The sequence below is a fragment of the Mustela erminea genome, chromosome 21 (genome assembly GCF_009829155.1).
Source record: "Mustela erminea isolate mMusErm1 chromosome 21, mMusErm1.Pri, whole genome shotgun sequence".
Classification (NCBI taxonomy): domain Eukaryota; kingdom Metazoa; phylum Chordata; class Mammalia; order Carnivora; family Mustelidae; genus Mustela; species Mustela erminea.
The window spans coordinates 26,617,660-26,636,037 of record NC_045634.1 but is presented as its reverse complement, the minus strand read 5'-3'; the positions used below and the strand labels follow the sequence as shown (position 1 = coordinate 26,636,037).

Sequence of the window (18,378 nt, the reverse complement as noted above, 5' to 3'; positions counted from 1 at the left end):
TCTGGGTTTGACCCTATTTTCTTGTTGTTTGTTTTCTTTCAGTGCTATCTTTGTTCCTTGCTTTCCTTCTTTTGGATTAGTCAATTATTTTTACATTTCATTTTCCTCATTTTTACATTTCTTTGTTCTTCATTTTCCTTCTTTTGGATTAGTCATTTGTTTTTTACATTTCATTTTCCTTCCTACTAGATCATTAGTAATACAGTCTTTTATTATTTGCTGTATCCCTAGTGATTACAGCATGTATCCTGGCATTATTAGAAGCTACCTTAAATTAATGCTTTTACTTTTTCCCACGCAGTATAAGAGTTTTAAAAGTCTTTATATTTATTCCCTTTCCTCCTTCCATGAAATTATTGGTCATGTATTTTAGGTATGTATATTTTAAATCCTACAAGGTATTATTGTTTTATTGACAGTCGATACTCTTTTAGATTTCCCCACATCTTTACCCTTCGTGGTGTATTCCATTTCTTTCAGCATTAGTGCGCTTCCATTTGGGCATTTTCGTTCCACCTGAAGAACTCCCTCTGGTATTTCTTCCAGTGAAGATCTGTCAGTGTCTTCCTTTCCACTTGTGAAGGACTTTATTTCTGCATATTCAGAAGTGTAGGTGGGCAGTTAATTCTCTGAACACATCGAAGATACCATTTTGTTGTCATCTGGTGTCCATTGGTTCTGTTGAGCTGCGGAGAACAGCTGATCCTTCAAAAGTGATGCATCTTTTTTTCCACTGTTCTCAAGATTTTTCTCTCTTTCTTTGGTTTTCAGCAATTTCACTCAGATGTGCTAATGTGGTATCCTTTCTGTATACACTAGTGAAATTCTTCATCATGTCATCAGTTTTTGTGAACAAACCGATTGTAAAAACGTAAATTCCTTTTCTGAATACCTGCAGTATATGGATCACCTGTAGACCTGCCTCTTTTGTCTCATCTGTTGCTGTTCTTGGCCTTCAGTCATTCATTGGGTCCTGTTTCCGGTGGATGCTGGATATTATATATGAAGAATGGTAGAGGCTCTGGATGATACCTTGCTTTGGAGAGGATTTAATGTTCTTCCAGAAGGCAGGTTACGGATCACCTGGATCACTTGGAGGACCTGGGTTCCATTTTTCCTCTCTCCAGGGGAAAAAACACCTGAGACCATAAAGAAACTGAAGCATCTGCTTCCTGTTTTAGCCTCCTCACAGCTGGGTTTTGTTTGGTTTCTCACCACTTGCTTTCACATATGCCACTTAGGAATGGCAAATAGCACATCAAGAATATTGTACAGAATACTGGACTCACTACTGGTTCCTCTCTCTGGCCTATTGCGCACTGCCCGCCATGGTGGTTCAGCTCGGTTTTCATCTTTGCATCCTATCGATACTGCCAGTCTTTTGAACAGCCACAAGTTTAGCCTGTATGCCGCACCGCTAGAGCTGACACATGTCCCCAAGGGAGAAGAGTGGCAATGACGTCACTTCACCTCTTTGCACTTCTCTCCTCCCTGGGATCTTGGCCTCTAGACCTGATTGCCTATGATGTTCTTCCATTGCTTTAAAACAGCCAGAGGGGGGCGCCTGGGTGGCTCAGTGGGTTAAAGCCTCTGCTTTCAGCTCAGGTCATGATCCCCGGGTCCTGGGATCGAGCCCTGCATGTGGCTCTCTTGCTCAGCGGGGAGCCTGCTTCTACCTCTCTCTCTGCCTGCTTCTGTGCCTACTTGTGATCTCTGTCTGTCAAATAAATAAATAAAATCTTTAAAAAATAAAAAATAAAACAGCCGGAGATTGGTTTATTTGTTGCTTTTTATTTTATTCAGGTTTCGTATTTGTTCTCAGCAGGAGGATTAGGTCCTGTACTACCTTCTTTTTCACCACTGGAAGCTTACGTCCCCACCTGATGGTAAATCATTTCTCACAGTAGATCATGTTCATTGCCATATGCTTTCTACTCCCCAGGATGCCGTGTCCGCCTTACTTGCAAGAACATCAGCCGAGCTCCTGGCTGTGGAACGGCAGTTAGCACGGGAAGAAGAAGAAGAAGAACCAGGGCAGGAAGAAGAGCAACGAGGTCCAGATGGAGACTGGTAAACGCAGTTGTTTCCTTTTGCTCTCCGGGAACTCAAAGAGGATGTGTTTCGTTTCTTTTAAGAAACTTTCAGTGGCAGGGAGCCGCCACTGAAGGAAAGACCCTCTTCGGTTATTAGAGAGTCAAAGAGGCCAACAGTGACACTGGGGACGGCATCAGAGTGAACAGAGGAAAGAGGTTCTTTGTTCCTGACTCCTTAAGTTCTGACACTCTTTCCAGAGCTGTTTTAAATCTTAAGTCTAAAAAGACCTGTTTCAAAAGGTGTGGTAGTGTATTTTCCACTCATACATAAATTTTAAAACTTACTTTCTTTTTCCTTAAGCTACCAGAAGTACCATTGTAGCGTTTAGGTTTGGGCAAGTCAGAGCATACATCCCAGAAAACCGCTTCAGAGTGATCACTCCCTATTTGTTTCCTTGTCCATCTTCTTTTCCTGCTCCCTCCTCATTCTCTGCACCACCACTCCTTAAAAAGCAAATGTTACTATAGTTTTTGTCTCGATTCACATACATATACAGACCTGTTGTGAGCAAGATAGTGGAGAAGAGGGAGACCTAGATTTCATCCGGTCCCAGGCATTCGGCTGGATAGTTCAAGCCATTCTGAACACCTAGAAACTCAACAGGAGATCGAAGAGAAGAAGAGCAGCAGTTCTATGAGCAGGAAAAGCAACCACTTTCTGGAAGGTCGGACGTGTGGAGAAGTGACTCTGAGGCAATATACAGGAAAATATAGACCTCAGCGGAGAGCGAGCCTCCCTTAGCAGACTCCCAGCAGAGCATGAAACAGAACTTCTAGAAGTCGGCTCCACAGAGGGACATCACTCCAGAGGCTAAGTGGAGAGTGGAGCCCTCGTGGGGACAGTGTGGTCTCAGGACCCTCGGGGTCACAGAACAACCAGGGGTACCCAAGTGCAGCAGAGCTCCCAGGTATTGGATCAGGAAGGATGACTGCATAGAGGCAAGGAGGTTGGCTCTCAGCTCAGGGTTTCCATAAACCATGATCCAAAGCACATTCAGGCCACTGCTCTTCAGCAGGGACCCCAACAAGTGGCAGATCCGGAGAGACCCCCCACACACACACTCCTTCCTCCTCTGGGAGGAACAGCACAGGAGTGCTCTGTAGGAATCTGCTGGGTTTGGCGACTCCAAACAGGGCCGTGTGCCAGAGAAAGAAACACTTGCTTGTTACAGGCCGGGTGAGCACAGAGCATGACTGGAGACCAGGGAAACAGGAGGGGTTGGCTGCTTTTCTCTGAGGGCGCACTGAGGAATGGGGCCCTGAGCTCTCCACTCCTCTGGCTGGAGATTGGGCGGCCGCCATCTTCGTTCCCGTCCTCCAAAGCCCTGTGGAAAGCATTCAGGGAACAAAAGCTCCGAGAGTGAACCTGCGCAGATTAGTTACCCGGCACTAGCAAGGGCTGTGCAATTCCACCTCGGGCAAAGACGTTTGAGAATCACTGCAACAGGCTCCTCCCCCAGAAGATCAGCAAGAACATCCAGCCAAGACCAAGTTTATTGATCAATGAGAACTGCACAACCCCAGCACTAGGGGAATACAGCACATAGAATTCATGTCTATTTTCCCCTGATTCTTTAGGTCTTTCAAAGTTAAATTTTTTAAAATTTTCTTTTTTTTTTTTTTTTAAATTTTCCTCTTCCCTATTTTAACCAACATCTGATCTTATCAATACCTTTCCAGCTTTGTATCTTATCAATTCCTTTTTTAAAATCTTAATATTCAACTTTATAGTCATAACCTATCCATTCATCATATTCACACACATATAGAAAGAGAGAGAAAAAAAGAGAAATATATATGTATATGTACATATTTCTCTTTCTTTAAAATTTTGGGAGCCTGTTTCTTCTAACAGACCAAAATACACTGAAAATCAAGTGTGAGGCTCTGTTCTATTCACCAGCCTGATTTTTTTTTTTTTCCTTTCTTGTCCCCCCTGGTTTCAGGTCTCTTCTGATTTGTTGAGTGTATATTTTTCTGGGGTAGTTGTTACCCTCTTAGCATTTTGTTCTCTCATTCATCTATTCTTGTCTGGACAAAATGACAAAGTGGGAAAACTCACCTCAAAAAAAAGAACAAAAGGCAGTACCGACTACTAGGAATCTAAAAAAAATGGATGTTAGTGAGATGTCAGAGCTAGAGTTCAGAATGACGATTATAAAGATGCTGGCTGGACTTAAAGAAAGCATAGAAGATACTAGAGAATCCCTTTCTGGAGAAATAAAGGAACTAAAATCTAACCAAGTTGAAATTTTAAAAGCTATGAATAAGGTGTAATCGAAAATGGAGGCTCTTACTGCTAGGATAAATGAGGCAGAAGAGAAAATTAGTGATACAGAAGACCAAATGATGGAGAATGAAGAAGCTGAGAAAAAGAGAAATCAACAACTAATGAATCACGAGGGGAGAATTCAAGAGATAAGTGATACCATAAGATGAAACAATATTTGAATAATTGGGATCCCAGAAGAAGAAGAAAGAGAGAGGGGGCAGAAGGTATATTGGAGCAAATTATATAAGTGGGGAACTTCCCTAATTTGGGGGAAGGAAACAATCATCAAAATCCAGTAGGCACAGAGAACACCCCTCAAAATCATTAAAAATAGGTCCTTACCCTGTTATCTAATAGTAAATCTTACAAGTCTCCGAGACAAAGAGAAAATACTGAAAGCAGCTCAGGAGAAGAGTCTATAACCTACAATGGTAGAAATATTGGATTGGCAGCAAACCTATCCACAGCAACCTGGCAGGCCAGGAAGGAATGGCATGATATAGTCAGAGCACTAAACAAGAAAAATATGCAGCCAAGAATACTATATCCAGCTAGGCTGTCACTGAAAATAGAAGGAGAGATAAAAAAAAAAAACTTCTAGGAGAAACAAAAACTAAAAGAATTTGCGAACACCAAACCAGCCTTACAGGGAATATTGAAAGGGGTCTTCTAAGCAAAGACAGAGCCTAAAAGTAACATAGACCAGAAAGGAACAGAGACAATATACAGTAACAGTCACCTCACAGGCAATACAATGGCACTAATTTCATATCTTTCAATAGTTACACTGAATTGTAAATGGGCTAAATGCCCCAATCAAAAGGCACAGGGTATCAGAATGGATTAAAAAACAAGGAGCCATCGATATGCTGTCTGCAAGAGACTCATTTTAGACCCGAAGACACCTCCAGATTTAAAGCTAGGGGGTAGAAAACAATTTACCATGCTAACGGACATCAAAAGAAAGCTGGGGTGCCAATCCTTATATCAGACAAATTAGATTTTAAGCCAAAGACCATAATAAGAGATGAGGAAGGTGTGTGTTGAACAAGAAGATCTAACAATTTTAAATATCTAAGATGGGAGAAGCCAATTATATAAACCAATTAATAAAGAAATCAAAGAAACATTTTGACAGTAATACAATAATAGTAGGGGAATTTAACACCCTCCTCACTGAAATGGACAGATCATCTAAGCAAAAGATCAACAAGGAAATAAAGGCTTTAAATGACACACTGGACCAGGTGGACATCACAGATATACTCATAACATTCCATCCCAAAGCAACAGAATACACATTCTTCTCTAGTGCTCATGGAACATTCTCCAGAATAGATCACATCCTGGGTCACAAATTGGGTCTCAGATGGTACCAGAAGATTGGGATCATTCCCTGCATATTTTCAGACCACAATACTTTAAGACCAGAACTCAACCACAAGAAGAAAGTTGGAAAGAACTCAAATACATGGAGGCTAAAGAGCATCCTACTAAGGAATGAATGGGCCATCCAGGAAATTAAAGAAGAATTTTAAAAATACATGGAAACAAATGAAAATAAAAACACAGCTCTTCACAATCTGTGGGATGCAGTAAAGGCAGTCCTACGAGGAAAGTATATAGCAATACAAGCCTTTCTCAAGAAATAAGAGAGGTCTCAAATACACAACCTAACCTTACACCTAAAGGAGCTGGAGAAAGAACAGCAAAGAAAGTCTAAGCCCAGCAGGAGAAGAGAAATAATAAAGATCAGAGCAAAAATCAGTGAAATAGAAACCTAAAGAACAGAACAGATCAACAAAACTAGAAGGTGGTTCTTTGAAAGAATTAATAAGATTGATAAACCCCTGGCCAGACTTATCAAAAAGAAAAGAGAAAGGACCCAAATTAATAAAATCATGAATGAAAGAGGAGAGATCACAACCAACACCAAAGAATTACAAACAATTATAAGAACATATTATGAGCAACTATACACCAGCAAATTAGACAATGTGGAAGAAATGAATGCATTCCTTAAGACATATAAACTACAAAAACTGAACCAGGAAGAAATAAAAAACCTGAACAGACCCATAACCAGTAAGGAGACTGAAGCAGTCATTAAAAATCTCCCAACAAACAAGAGCCCAGGGCCAGACAGCTTCCCAGAGGAATTCTACCAAACGTTTCTCTCTCTCTCTCTCTCTTTTTTTTTTTTTTAAGATTTTATTTATTTATTTGAGAGAGAGAGAGAGAGAGAGGCGCACAAGCCGGCAGAGGTAGAGAAAGAAGGAGGCCCCTCACTGAGGAAGGAGCCCAATGCAGGACTCCATCCCAGGAGCCTGGGATCATGACCTGAGCTGAAGGCAGCAGCTTAACTGACTGAGCCACCCAGGCATCACTCTACCAAACACTTAAAGAAGAGTTAATACCTATTCTTCTGAAACTATTCCAAAAAATAGAAATGGAAGGAAAACTTCCAAACTCATTTTACGCATAGGCCAGCATTACCTTGATCCCCAAACCAGACAAAAACCCCATCACAAAGGAGAATTACAGACCAATATCCCTGATGAACATGGATGCTAAAATTTTCACCAAGATACTAGCCAGTAGGAACCAATAGTACATGAAAAGGATTATTAACCTTGACCGAATTGAATTATTCTGGGGCTGCAAAGCTGGTTCAACATCTGCAAATCAACACAGTGTGAGAGGATATGATCCTCTCAGTAGATAGAGAAAAAGCATTTGATGAAGTACAGCACCCATTCTTGATGAAAACTCTTCACAGTGTAGGGATAGAGGGTAATATACCTCAATATCATGAAAGCCATCTATGAAAAACCCATAGCGAATATCATTCTCAGTAGGGAAAAACTGAAAGCTTTTCCCCTAAGGTCAGGAACATGGCAAGGATGTCCACTCAACACCACTGCAATTCAACATGGTAGTATAAGTCCTAACCTCAGCAGTCAGACAACAAAAAGAAAGAAAAGGCATCCAAATCGGCAAAGAAGTCAAACTCTCACTCTTGCAGATGATCTTATACTTTATGTGCAAAACCAAAAGACTCCACCCCAAAATTGCTAGCACTCATACAGGAATTCAGTAAAGTCTCAGGATATAAAATTAGTGCACAGAAATCAGTTGTGTTTCTATACACCAACAATAAGACTGAATAAAGAGAAATTACAGAGTCGATCCCATTTAAAACTACACCCAAAACTGTAAGATATCTAGGAATAAATCTACCAAAGAGGCAAAGAATCTATACTCAGAAAAGTATAGAATATTCATGAAAGAAATTGAAGACACAAAGAAATGGAAAAACGTTCCATGCTCATGGATTGGAAGAACAAATACTGTGAAAATGTCTATGCTACCTAGAGCAATCTACACATTTAATGTGATCCGTATCAAAATACTGTCAACTTTTTTCAAAGAAATGGAACAAATAATCCTAAAATTTATATGGAACCAGAAAAGACCCCGAATAGCCAGAGGAGTGTTGAAAAAGAAAACCAAAGCTGGTGGCATCACAATTCCAGACTTCAGGTTCTCTTACAAAGCTGTAATCAACAAGACAGCATGGTACTGGCACAGAAACAGACACATAGATCAGTGGAACAGAATAGAGAGCCCAGAAATGGGAGAAGATATTTGCAAATGACCTATCTGATAAAGGGCTAGTATCCAAAATCTATAAAGAACTTACCAAACTCAACACCCAAAGAACAAATAATCAAGAAATGGGCATAAGATATGAACTTTATTTCTGCAAAGAAGACATCTAAATGGCCAACAGACACATGAAAAAGTGCTCAGTATCACTCGGCATCAGGGAAATGCAAATCAAAACCACAATGAGATACCACCTCACACCTGTCAGAACTGCTAAAATTAACAAGTCAGGAAATAACAGGTGTTGGCAAGGATGCGGAGAAAGGGGACCCTCCTACACTGTTGGTGGGAATGCAAGCTGGTGCAGCCGCTCTGGAAAACAGCATGGAGGTTCCTCAAAAAGTTGAAAATAGAGCTACCCTATGACCCAGCAGTTGCACTACTGGGTATTTACCCTAAAGATACAAATGTAGTGATCCAAAGGGACACGTGCACCCGAATGTTTATAGCAGCAATGTCCACAATAGCCAAACTGTGGAAAGAACCTTGATGTCCATCAACAGATGAATGGATAAAAGAAGATGTGGTATATATATACCATGGAATACAATGCAGCCATCAAGAAACCTGAAATCTTGCCATTTGCAATGATGTAGTTGGAACTAGAGGGTATTATGCTAAGCAAAATAGATCAGTCAAAGAAATTATCATATGATCTCTGATATGAGGAATTTGAGAAACAAGGCAGAGGATCATAGGGGAAGGGAGGGGAAAATGAAACCAGAGAGGGAGATAAGCCATAAGAGACTCTTAATCTGGAAACAAACAGGGTTGCTGGAGGGGACGGGGTGGCTGGGTGATGGACATGGGGGAGGGAATGTGCTATGGTGAGTGCTGTGAATTGTGTATGATGATGACTCACAGACCTGTATCCCTGAAACAAATAATACATTATATGTTAATTCAAAAAAAAAAGTTCTGGGTGCCTGGGTGGCTCAGTGGGTTAAGCCACTGCCTTCGGCTCAGGTCATGATCTCAGGGTCCTGGAATCGAGTCCCGCATTGGGCTCTCTGCTCAGCAGAGAGCCTGCTTCCCTCTCTCCCTCTGTCTGCCTGCCTCTCTGCCTACTTGTGATCTCTGTCTGTCAAATAAATAAAATTTTAAGAAAACAACAACAACAACAATAATTTTTTTAAAAAGAAAAAAGAAGTTCTTGTTGCCATTTTCTCTAAAAACAAATTTTAGTGAATACGTCAGTTTTTAAAGTACATACATAAAATTATTAATTATATATAATGATTATATAATGTATAATCATTAAATATAATTAATAAATTATTACATACATAAAATTATTAAAGTACATACATAAAATTATTTGGGTTGATTTTAATGTACATGTAGTTGCTTTTGTTGATATGTTTGAACTACTGTTAACATATGTATAGCATGCATGTGTGTAAAATTTGTTACAAGCCAACAATGACAAGATATGTCATAACTAACAAACTCTTGGATATTTGGAAGGAACAGCTTACTACAGTGATGCAAAAAGTGCAGAAAATCTTTGTTGTTATTAGAAGCCTTTTACAATTTACAATGGTTATGAATCAGTACTGCAAAAATAATAAATACGAGAGCGATTATAAGGTTCATCATGGTATTTTTAAATAGCAAGCCTTCTTGGTGTATGTAAAATACAATTCGTTTCATTTACATTTCAAAAAATACACTTGGTATGTAGCATAGAGGAATTTACAGCTCGCAGAATTCATTGCTAGCTGCCCCGTGCTCGCTGCATGACTCTGTGTTTAATTCCTGGCGTGTGCCAAGTTGTCAGAATGTCACCGATCACAATTATAGCTCAGCTTTGAGTTATCAGTGGAAGAAATGTTTCCGTTCTAAGGACATGTAACTCAACAAAGCATGAGGTATTCTAAGCCATGCCAGTACTATTGCGCTCCTGTCCATACAGGTTATAAGGACTCTAAGCCCTGTGTACACTCCAGAGCCCCAGTTACCATGCCGCCCCAGCCCACACCATGGCTTTTGTTAAAGACACGATCCTATGGCATTAGGATTCTTATGTCAGTAGTAAAACTCCCTTTACACAGGGTTTTTACCCCTGCTAGCCTGTAAGCACAGTTGACAATGGATATATTTTTTTTAAGATTTTATTTTTAAGTAATTTGTACACCCAACGTGGGGCTCAGACTTAAAACCCCAAGATCAAGAGTCCCAGGCTCTTCTCAGTGAGCCAGTCAGGCACCCAGATAATGGAGATTTCGTCTTTATTCGGTGCTTACATCTTTATTCGCTTTTAGCAGAGTCACTCCAGCCTGTTGTATGATTAACTTTATATAATAAATAAACAGCTTGTCGGTTTTCTTAAACGGCTGGGTTAAATTTTAGATGTGATTTTCAGACTGTTTCTATTTTAATATGTAGGAACTAGGTCGAATTTCATTCATTCGTCTTTCCAGTACCGCAGGTGTGGTTTTGCCGCCTGATGCTGGAGAGGCCGCTGCGGATTGTCTCTCTGCTGAGCGTTTCAGCCCCCGTTGGCGCTCCAGCCGCGGCTCGAGTCACCGTGCGGGAGCCCCGTTCGCCTGGGGCGCGCACACCCGCCTGACCTGGGGCCTACTGGCTCCCTTCTTGTCTCGCCGCAGGTTAGCCATGCTGCGAGAGGCGTCTGATGAAATCGCGGCTGAAGAAAAGGCCGAAGTGAAGTTGCCAGAAGACCGTAGCCGTTCGGCAGACTCGTGCTCGTGTCCGAGCGCGCCCGAGGTGGAGGAGGACGCGGGCGGGAGAGACCGCAGCTGTGCCGAGGCCCGCGGGTATCCGCCACCTGCCGGGCCACGCACCCTGGTAAGGACCCGCAGCCGCGTGCTCCAGCGCCCATCTGTGTCTCGGCTGTGATCCCGCCTTAGGATTTTGTGCAAAGCTGGTCGTCAGACACGTTTGTGGAAATAGGCAGTGGCCAGGCTGTAAAACTCTCCAGTGGGCCCCAAATATTCATTCCTCACTTAAATTTTATGTAAGATGAATAGTGCTGGGGCACCTGGGTGGCTCAGTTGGCTGGGTGGCTGCCTTCTGCTCAGGTCATGATCCCAGGATCCTGGGATCGACTCCCTCATCGGGCTCCTTGCTCAGCAGGGAGCCCGCTTCTTCTTCTGCCTCTGCATGCCCCTCTGTCTGCCTGTGCTTGCTGGCTCTCCCTCTCTGACAAATAAATAAATAAAACTTTAAGAAAAAATGAATAGTGCTATTTAGATCTCTATAAATGTCCTGTGAATATTCACTAACTAGCGTTTAGCATACTTACTAAAAAGCATTTCCAGAATGACTACCAAATTCCAGGATAACTAGTTAACTGTATTAAGTTTTGTAAATGTGAGTTTTATTTCCATTTCAAACCTGAAGTCAAGGTTTAAAGTTCCTCTTGGTGAGGTGGGGTTCTGGTTGCAGTCCGCTCTGGAACGCCGCAGGTGGCTCGGCCTGTGCCAGCCAAGTTAGGCAGCAGTAACTTTGCTCCTTGACAGAGAGGCATGTTGAAGATCACCTGCAGACACGGAGGAAACTATTTCAGGTTGGAGGATGCTGGCAGACTTGGGATGTTGGTAATGGGGTCTGGGAAATTCCAGTTCTTTATTCCTGGGGGAAGTAGTATTGTACCCTGACCAGAGACTTCCTTTAATAAATCAGTGTGAGACACGTAGGAATCCTTTTATGCAGTAAGATCAACAGTAAACCTCTGCCAGTGCCTGTAGAAGTTGTATTTTGAGAAACTTCTCTTTTTACTTACATTTTATTTTTTGTTACCTTTCCAAAGAGATGCTTAAAATCCAAACTCAGCTTCAACAGCGTTGCTATTTTCAAATATATATTCTTGCATATTCTATGGAAAACTGTAACTTGTAGTATATTTTCATTTTCTTATATGTAATTACTTATATCATTATTCTGGTAAAAAACCTGGAAAAAACCTAATGGGATGTTGAACAATGTTTAATGATGAACTATTCTTAGACAAGATTTTCTGCAGAACCACATTTACCCTCTGTAAAGCTCAGCTTTCCTGGTGGGGGTCTGATGGGTTGAAGGCGGCTCCTCCATTTACGGGTGACCCTGTCCTCCCCACAGCGGATTATTTCCTAACTTCGTGGAGAGCCCTCTGCCCGGGCTCCCATCCGGAGTAACACCAAGCCTTGCTCTCCCCAGTGGCCCCAGTGCTGGCCAAGGCTGCGTTGTAGATTGGATATTCCTTTTTGTACTTAGAAGAAAGGAACACAGAGGTATGCACGCGCGTCTGCTCCTGACAAATTTATGACTTCGGTTCCAGGTCGATAAAGAGACCAACACGGAGGAGGCCGGTGACCCTGGGGTGGCGGTTCGCCCCAAAGACCGCAGCAGCCTGAGCGCTCGGCAGCGGCCGTTCGTGCGCAGCAGCGTGATCGTGCGCTCCCAGACCTTCTCCCCGGGGGAGCGCAACCAGTACATCTGCCGGGTAAGGGGGCCGGGGCCCTGCCCTCGCGCCAGCGAGTGTCCCCACCCCGGACAAGAGACCGTGTGTGGCAGTCTAAAGACTCCCAACTGCAGACACACGTGGCTAAAACTGCTATGAAATAGACCCGAAATACCACACTCGTAGGGGCTTCTCAGTGTGGGTGTTTTTTTCCTTTTCCTAAATTTGATGTCTCATGAACTCGAAGCTGTTTATTCGGCAAACACGTGAAATTAAGGACCTGGCTTCTGAGTATGTTTGTACCTCAGTCTGTATCTAGAAACTTCAAATGACTTGAGACTTGAATATTTTTGTATTTCTGCCGTACATAATCCAAGCACATTAATCCCGCAGAACCAAAATTGCGTTTTGGGTTTTCGAACACAGATCATCTTTTAATAATGCCTCTAGACCCAGAATCGGATTCAGAGTTCTGTAGAGAATATGGTGGGATTTGCATCAGTTTGCCAAGTTGTACTTCCAGAAGTAGTAATGACTTACAGTAAGATAGGTTAATAATTATACAATGGTTAAAAAAATATTTTCAGAATTCTAAATTTATTCATTCAGTTCAGGTGATGCTTTTATGAACACTTGCTGCTAAGCATGTTTCTAGACACTTGGTTGGAACTCCTCTGTGAACAAAAGAGCCCCAGAGCCCTGCCTTTGCAGGGCTCATGTCCTTGTGAGTTGAGCCAGTAAACGTGAAGTTATGAAATGTCTTGGGTGGGGACGGAGTCTCTAGAAAACAGTCCAGCAAGTTAAGGGGGATTGGGCATGGTGAAAACAAGGGTCTCTGGTTTAAGCAAGGTTCAGAGTAAACGTCACTGAGAAGGTGCCATCTCAGCCGAGACCTGAAGCAGGTGAAGGCGTGAGGACGGGCTGTCTGGGCCAAGGGCGTCCTAGTTGGTTCTAAATTGTGGCTCAGCTCTGACCTGGTTATAAGCCTCTATGTTATCCAGACCTTCCTTTTTAAAAATGAGAATTGCAAATTAGCTAAAAAATCAAAGGATAATTGTATTTCCAAGTATGTGTAATTATCTTAATGCAGGAGTTCTGATAACTACCACCAAAAGGCAATTGTTGAAATTATGTAAGAAAAACTTAGTTGTTTAAGAAAAAGCATAGAACAGAGAAAAGCTTGTCTGGGGAGGATTTTCTTAAAGAAACAAACTCCTTGAGGCCTGCTTTCACCTGATAAACTTCTCACGTGTAAACCACTAGCGCTCTGTTATGCAGTGATTTTCTTTTTTTTTTTTTTAATCCTTTGTTGCCAGTTGAATCGAAGTGACAGTGACAGCTCAACCTTGGCTAAAAAATCCCTGTTTGTGAGAAACTCCACTGAGCGGCGCAGTTTGAGGGTCAAAAGGGTATGTATTCCCCAGCAGCATCTCCCTGTCTCGACCCATTCCAGAGTCACAGATTGGGAAGCATAAATACCAGAACAGCTGAGCGTTGTTGCTCAATGTGGGCCACTAAGTGAAGCCACCATGATTCCAGAGAGACAAAGATCTCATGTGGAGACTGGGGGCAGAGGGTGCCTGAGAGCAGCCATTCAGCACTGGTTTCCATCCTGTAAAAACAAAGCCAGGAAATTCACTTTGCGGTAGCGATGGAAATGGGGCTGGCTGAGTGGGTTTGATGGCGCTGTGTCCCCACACCATCTTGGGCTCTCCAGCAAGAGTGTAACACCCAGGACCTTTACGGAGGGGTGGATATTCCAATAAAGGAGACACAGTATTCGCTGCTTGCTTAACAAACAGACACTTTCGGGAACGCTCCGGTTTTCCCGGAAGATGTAGGTCTCTGAATGAGCCTTAAGATAAGTCGGAGAGAATATTTAAACAAATTAAAAGGTTGGACTGTTGAAGTAGTTCAACAATTCTTGCTTCCTTATAGCTGAAACGCTAATGAAAGTTACTTGCTTACTACTAATTTGTGTCCTAGTAATTGACTAAGCTGTTGGGCAGAGATGTGTTGTTTAAATAAGCACAAAGGCCTGTGTGGGCCGCCTGCTGGAAGCCCCAGTCTGCAGGAAGCACTCAAGGAGCACATAGGACTGTGGACTGTGCGGTGGGTGAAAGGAAGGAGCCCGGGCTCCTTTCTTGGGCTCAGCCGGTTGACTGCACGGAAACAGTTACCGAGGGAGTGTTTCCACCATAGAAATCAGCAGACCCTACAACCCATGCTTCTTTTCCCACCCATGCACCCTCAGAGCCACTCGTTAAGCGTTGGCCAGCGCACTGCTGCACATCGGAGTCCTTAGAAAGGACTACAGAGCCACTAGGAAGGATTTCTCATTCTGAAAAACAAGTAATACAGCCAGAGAGAGTGTGTGTCTCCGTGATTCTGCTGTGTAATGTTTGTTAGAGCAGAGGCTGAACTGAGGGAACCTAGTAAGAAAGTTAGAGAATGTTAGAGCGGTGTGTGTGGGACAAGGCGCAGCTGGGCGAGGGCTCTGGGACAGGGAGGAGGACGGCAAACCCTCCCACCCGGCCCCGCCGTCTGTCACGAGCACCACCTTCATTCCAGGTCTTCAAGCCCAAGTACTTCTCAAATTCGAGTCCCTCCTCTCGTATCCCAAAGTACCTGTTTTTATTAGTAACCTCATTTTCCAGTCCCACTGCCAACCATCTGGGCAAAAAATACCCTCCCTGTTCCCCTCCGCTGATGCAATCTTACCCAGCCGCCTTTGACTCCTTTCCGTAAGGAAGCGTGACCGGCCCTGAGCGATCTCTCCTTTCCCTGACTTCCTGTGGCATGGCTCACGGCTCCCAAGTTTTGAAGGTTAATGAGTAGGGCTTTTCTTCCTGGGGTTTGGCCTGCCACCCCCTGCCCCACCCCGGCAGACATTTAGTCACACATAACACAATAATTATTTCTTGCTAAATGGAGAAGATGGACCCAGGAAGAGCACCAGTGATTCACAGTGAAAGTGGATATTAGACAATGGGAAATCGAGGAAGGAGCTGCGATTTTTTTTTTTTTAAAGATTTTATTTATTTGACAGAGAGAGATCACAAGTAGGCAGAGAGGCAGGCAGAGAGAGAGAGGGGAACCAGGCTCCCTGCTGAGCAGAGAGCCCGATGCGGGGCTCGATCCCCAAACCCTGGGATCATGACCTGAGCCGAAGGCAGAGGCTTTAACCCACTGAGCCACCCAGGTGCCCCCCTGGAGCTGGGATTTAACCATATGGATGAGAGGAAGGGGCTCAGAGTCAGAATGACCAGCTGCATTCTGGTGGGCACCTCCAGAAATCATGGCTAAAGCGAGGGGCGGGGTGGGGGAGGTCGTTAATAGTCCCTGGTCCTGAAATGGATGAAGTGTCAGTTTCTCATATGTCTGTTTCACAGGGGGCTGCTCTGTGTTCTAAATTGGCCAGGCTAGGAGAGGCTGTATTAGGGTAACAACTTTTAAAAATCTCTGCGTTTAAAACAATAAACATTTCTCACTTACCTCGGTGTTCACTGCAGGTTGGCTAGATGCTGTGCTCATTTTGTCTTCACTCAGGACCCACACTGATGGGACCTCCACCTCTGAATCTTTGCTGTGCTACTAGCAGGGCACAGGAATGCACCCATCTCACACTGGCCTGGAAAGGCTTCCCTGGCCTGGAAAGGCTTTGCTAGCAGTGGTACACATCACTGCCCGTCCCCTTTCACTGGCCAGAGCAGCTCACCTGGCCGGCGGTGCCTCCCTTCAGGGGAGCCGGGAAATGCGTGCTCTCGTGTGCCGGGGAGGAGGAAGGGCAGAAGAACAAGTGCCGGCATAATAAGGGTGTCGTGTTTTCTAATCCTGCAGACGGTTTGCCAGCCAGTGCTGAGAAGAACAGCTCAAGAACACCCAGGGCGCACATCTCTAGACCTCGAACTGGACCTCCAGGCGTCTCTAACCCGTCAGAGCCGGCTCAACGATGAGCTGCAGGCCCTCAGGGGCTTGAGGCAAAAGCTGGAGGAGCTAAAAGCTCAGGGAGAGACTGACCTTCCGCTGGGTGTCCTGGAAGATGAGAGGTTCCAGAAGCTCCTAAAAGAAGCTGAGAAGCAGGTACAGATGTCGGTGTCTCCACTGTCCCTGAGGGTGGGAAAACAGCGGGTCCTAAAGCCGGCCCAGTGGGAGGTCCCCAGCCTGCACCTGGGTTTCAGCAAGGCCGAGGGTCCTTTTCCTGGAACACAGAACGCTTTTCCCCATTGTTGTAGGCCTTTTTTTTTTTTTTTTAAAAACCTAGGCTGTTGCTCAGAGTGTGGAACTGCCATCCACAGGGTACAGATAGGAGAGCCCCCCACCACATCACCCCCAGCTTACCGGCCACCTGTTAGCAAGGAGCGCGGCCACCAGAGAGAGTGGTCTGTTTCTGCTCAGCGGTTGTCTCTGTCTCAACGTGAGACTTGGCAAATAAATACAATTTAATTTTTACTATAAATGACAGATCTCATTTGAATTTTCTGAGTAGCTCTTTAAGGTTCATGATGCACCTCACTTATTACTATGTTATTCATTTTAATGCTTCTAAATTTTCACATTCTTCCTTTCCTTCAAAAAAGATCACAACTCCACATAATCCCGTGCTCCCGTGCCTTTCTTTCACCGTACAGGTTACTGTACAAAATAAGGTAAAAACCACTGATTTAAAAACTAGGGTATTTTGGGGGCGCCTGGGTGGCTCAGTTGGTTAAGCGTCTGCCTTCAGCTCAGGTCATGGTCTCGGGGTTCCAGGGTAGAGCCCTGCGTCAGGCTTCCTGCTCAGTGGGGAGTCTGCTTCTCTGTCTCTCCCCCTGCCTCGATGCTTGCACTCTCTTTCTCTCTCTCTCAAAATAAGATTTTTTAAAAATCTAAAAAGAAAAAAAAAAGACTAGGGTAATTTTAAGGGAGTATTTCTATTGTTCTGCCACCTACCTACAACCGAAATTTCCTAGAACCTGCGTATTTATCCAGTTGGCTTATTCTCTAAGTTTAGAATTCCTATTTGGGTATAAGAGAATATATCCACATCCGTATGTAATAGACAAATAGAATTTACTGCATAGCTGAAACATTATTCTCTTTCAACCATTTTGGATGAAAATCTGAAATAGATTATACACTTTCTTAAACTAATAGAAAATCTTGTCCGTACTATAAACTTCCCTTTTTGGCCCATAGTTACTATTTACTTGCTAGTGTGTGGTACTATAGCGAAGCTGAGTCGTTTATTTGCTAGCACTACTAATCCTAGATGAAACTCAGAAACTTCATGAAGGAATTTTAGGGATCTGACTGATCCCAGTAATTTGTAGAGAAAGTTTAAGCAACAAAACATATCACATATCGGGGCACCTAGGTGGCTCAGTCATTAAGCGTCTGCCTTCGGCTTATGTCATGATCCCAGGGTCCTGGGATCGAGCCCCATATCAGTCTCCCTGCTTGGCAGAAAGCCTGCTTCTCCCTCTCCACCTGCTTGAGTTCCCTCTCTCACTGGGTCTCTCTCTGTCAAATAAATAAATAAAATCTAAAAATAAAAATATATATATTTATATATATATATATCCCATAGCTGTACTATGTCCCACCTGATAGAAGAGACCTTGGCATACAGTAGAACATCAGTAAGTATCTCTGTTCAGTGGAGAGTTGAATTGTAGGCCTTATGTTTGGTCCTACAGAGACTACAAGGATAATTAGACGCTGTCGTGCACTCTCAAGAGCTTACGGATTGGCAAAGGAGATGAGCCAGACACACCAGGTCCTCAAGAGAAATCACTTTCTAGTGAGATCAGAAGGTGTTTCGTGGAGGAAATAGCAAAGTGGCCTTGATGGCAGGTAGTGGGACTTTGTCCACCGTGGGCGAGAGGCGAGCAGGTGCAGGAAGCACAACAGTCCAGGTCTAGGGCAGCTCTCGCCAGTGAAGGGTCCGTAGATGTGAG

At 43.6% G+C, this 18,378-nt stretch overlaps 1 protein-coding gene across 4 annotated transcripts in view; it reads left to right on the top strand.

The window, feature by feature from the left end:
• The window catches only part of WWC2 (WW and C2 domain containing 2), a 203,334-nt gene that overhangs the window by 162,408 nt on the left and 22,548 nt on the right, over positions 1 to 18,378 (top strand). For 3 of the 4 annotated variants that reach the window (XM_032329219.1, XM_032329218.1, XM_032329216.1), the window contains exons 17-21: positions 1,943 to 2,070; positions 10,644 to 10,842; positions 12,317 to 12,481; positions 13,756 to 13,848; positions 16,280 to 16,522. In XM_032329219.1, coding sequence (XP_032185110.1) covers positions 1,943 to 2,070; positions 10,644 to 10,842; positions 12,317 to 12,481; positions 13,756 to 13,848; positions 16,280 to 16,522 — 828 coding nt within the window. Of the gene's footprint in view, positions 1 to 1,942; positions 2,071 to 10,643; positions 10,843 to 12,316; positions 12,482 to 13,755; positions 13,849 to 16,279; positions 16,523 to 16,703; positions 16,881 to 18,378 lie in introns of those variants that run through there. The other variant, XM_032329217.1, reaches the window with a different exon arrangement.